Raw genomic sequence first — 1,079 nt, 5'->3', positions numbered from 1 at the left:
GTGTTCGTCGCGCTGTGTCTCTCAGAAAATGCAGATCCTGCATGCACGAGTGCCATCCATGGTCACAGCCAACAACCAAAACCTCACCGATCTACTCAACCGATGCTAGTCGTTGAATAGCTGCTTTTTGCGGTGATAGCTAGTGTTTCTAGGGTTTTTAGGGTCCTTGAAACCCTAAACGCCTAGAAAAGGCTATACACGGCTGACTGCAGCATTTCGTGCATTACGAGTACGTGTCCAACGGCAGGGACCAGCAACAGGCACAAGCAAGGGATGAATAATTCCATGCTGCCGCCTTCGTGTTGCTGCTGTGCTGTCCCGGCATGCATGTTCTGGCTAGCTACGACCAAATACCCCATGTACACATGCACCAACGTGTACACGTACACACACATACATACACGCACACGTACACACCAGGATGGATCATGTTATGGAAAAGCCAGAGCGGATATGTCCCGCGCAAGAGCGATGTGCTGCTCATGTCGAGTTTTGATCTCGAGACCTCCCGCTTACTAAACGGGTGCTCTTCCACTGAGCTACACGAGCGGTTGTGGGTGGAGGGTGTCGAACACTCGACCTTAGGATAGTCCAAGTCACAGCACGATAACAGCTATGAGACCTACGCGCTAACCACTGCGCCACACCCACACAGACATGCAGCTTCGCGCGTGGCAAGCATTTGGCGTACACCGTACACCGTACACCGTACACGTACAAATCGTACAGGACGTGCGTACACACGCACCCCCGACGATTGGGCCAAATACGTATACACCACATCTACAGCCAACGCATGCCCGCCTCATTAGCTCTTTATTTTTCCCGGGCATGTGGCCAGGAAGTGTATATCTGTGTGACCATACACATCTGTGTGACCATGCATATCTGTGTGACCATACATACCTGCTTGCTGATAGCGCGACGTGACGCGCAATCTGTGGTGGTGTAAGGGGACTTCAACAAGTATGAATGTAAATGCCTGGCTGATTATAATCACTCGCCTGGCTGATTCCTTGTGGCTTGTGGCTTTTGGGTGGTGGGTGCTATCCTTACGCAGCCTTGGCTGAACGAAAGCA

At 51.7% G+C, this 1,079-nt stretch overlaps 2 protein-coding genes across 2 annotated transcripts in view; both read left to right on the top strand.

Annotated features, from left to right (window-relative positions):
• VOLCADRAFT_87690 (uncharacterized protein) overlaps positions 1-281 on the top strand; it is a gene marked incomplete at both ends in the record, with an annotated part of 4,746 nt that extends 4,465 nt beyond the window's left edge. The window contains one exon of the mRNA XM_002947459.1: positions 213-281. Within this exon, the coding sequence (XP_002947505.1) occupies positions 213-281 (69 nt within the window). The remainder of the gene's footprint in view (positions 1-212) is intronic.
• A 515-nt stretch (positions 282-796) lies between these two features.
• The window catches only part of VOLCADRAFT_57157 (uncharacterized protein), a gene marked incomplete at both ends in the record, with an annotated part of 18,605 nt that continues 18,322 nt past the window's right edge, over positions 797-1,079 (top strand). Inside the window, one exon of the mRNA XM_002947458.1 lies at positions 797-926. Coding sequence (XP_002947504.1) covers positions 797-926 — 130 coding nt within the window. The remainder of the gene's footprint in view (positions 927-1,079) is intronic.

Source organism: Volvox carteri (assembly GCF_000143455.1).
Source record: "Volvox carteri f. nagariensis unplaced genomic scaffold VOLCAscaffold_6, whole genome shotgun sequence".
Lineage (NCBI taxonomy): Eukaryota > Viridiplantae > Chlorophyta > Chlorophyceae > Chlamydomonadales > Volvocaceae > Volvox > Volvox carteri.
The sequence above is the reverse complement of the archived record's forward strand: the minus strand, read 5'-3'. Positions and strand labels throughout refer to the sequence as shown.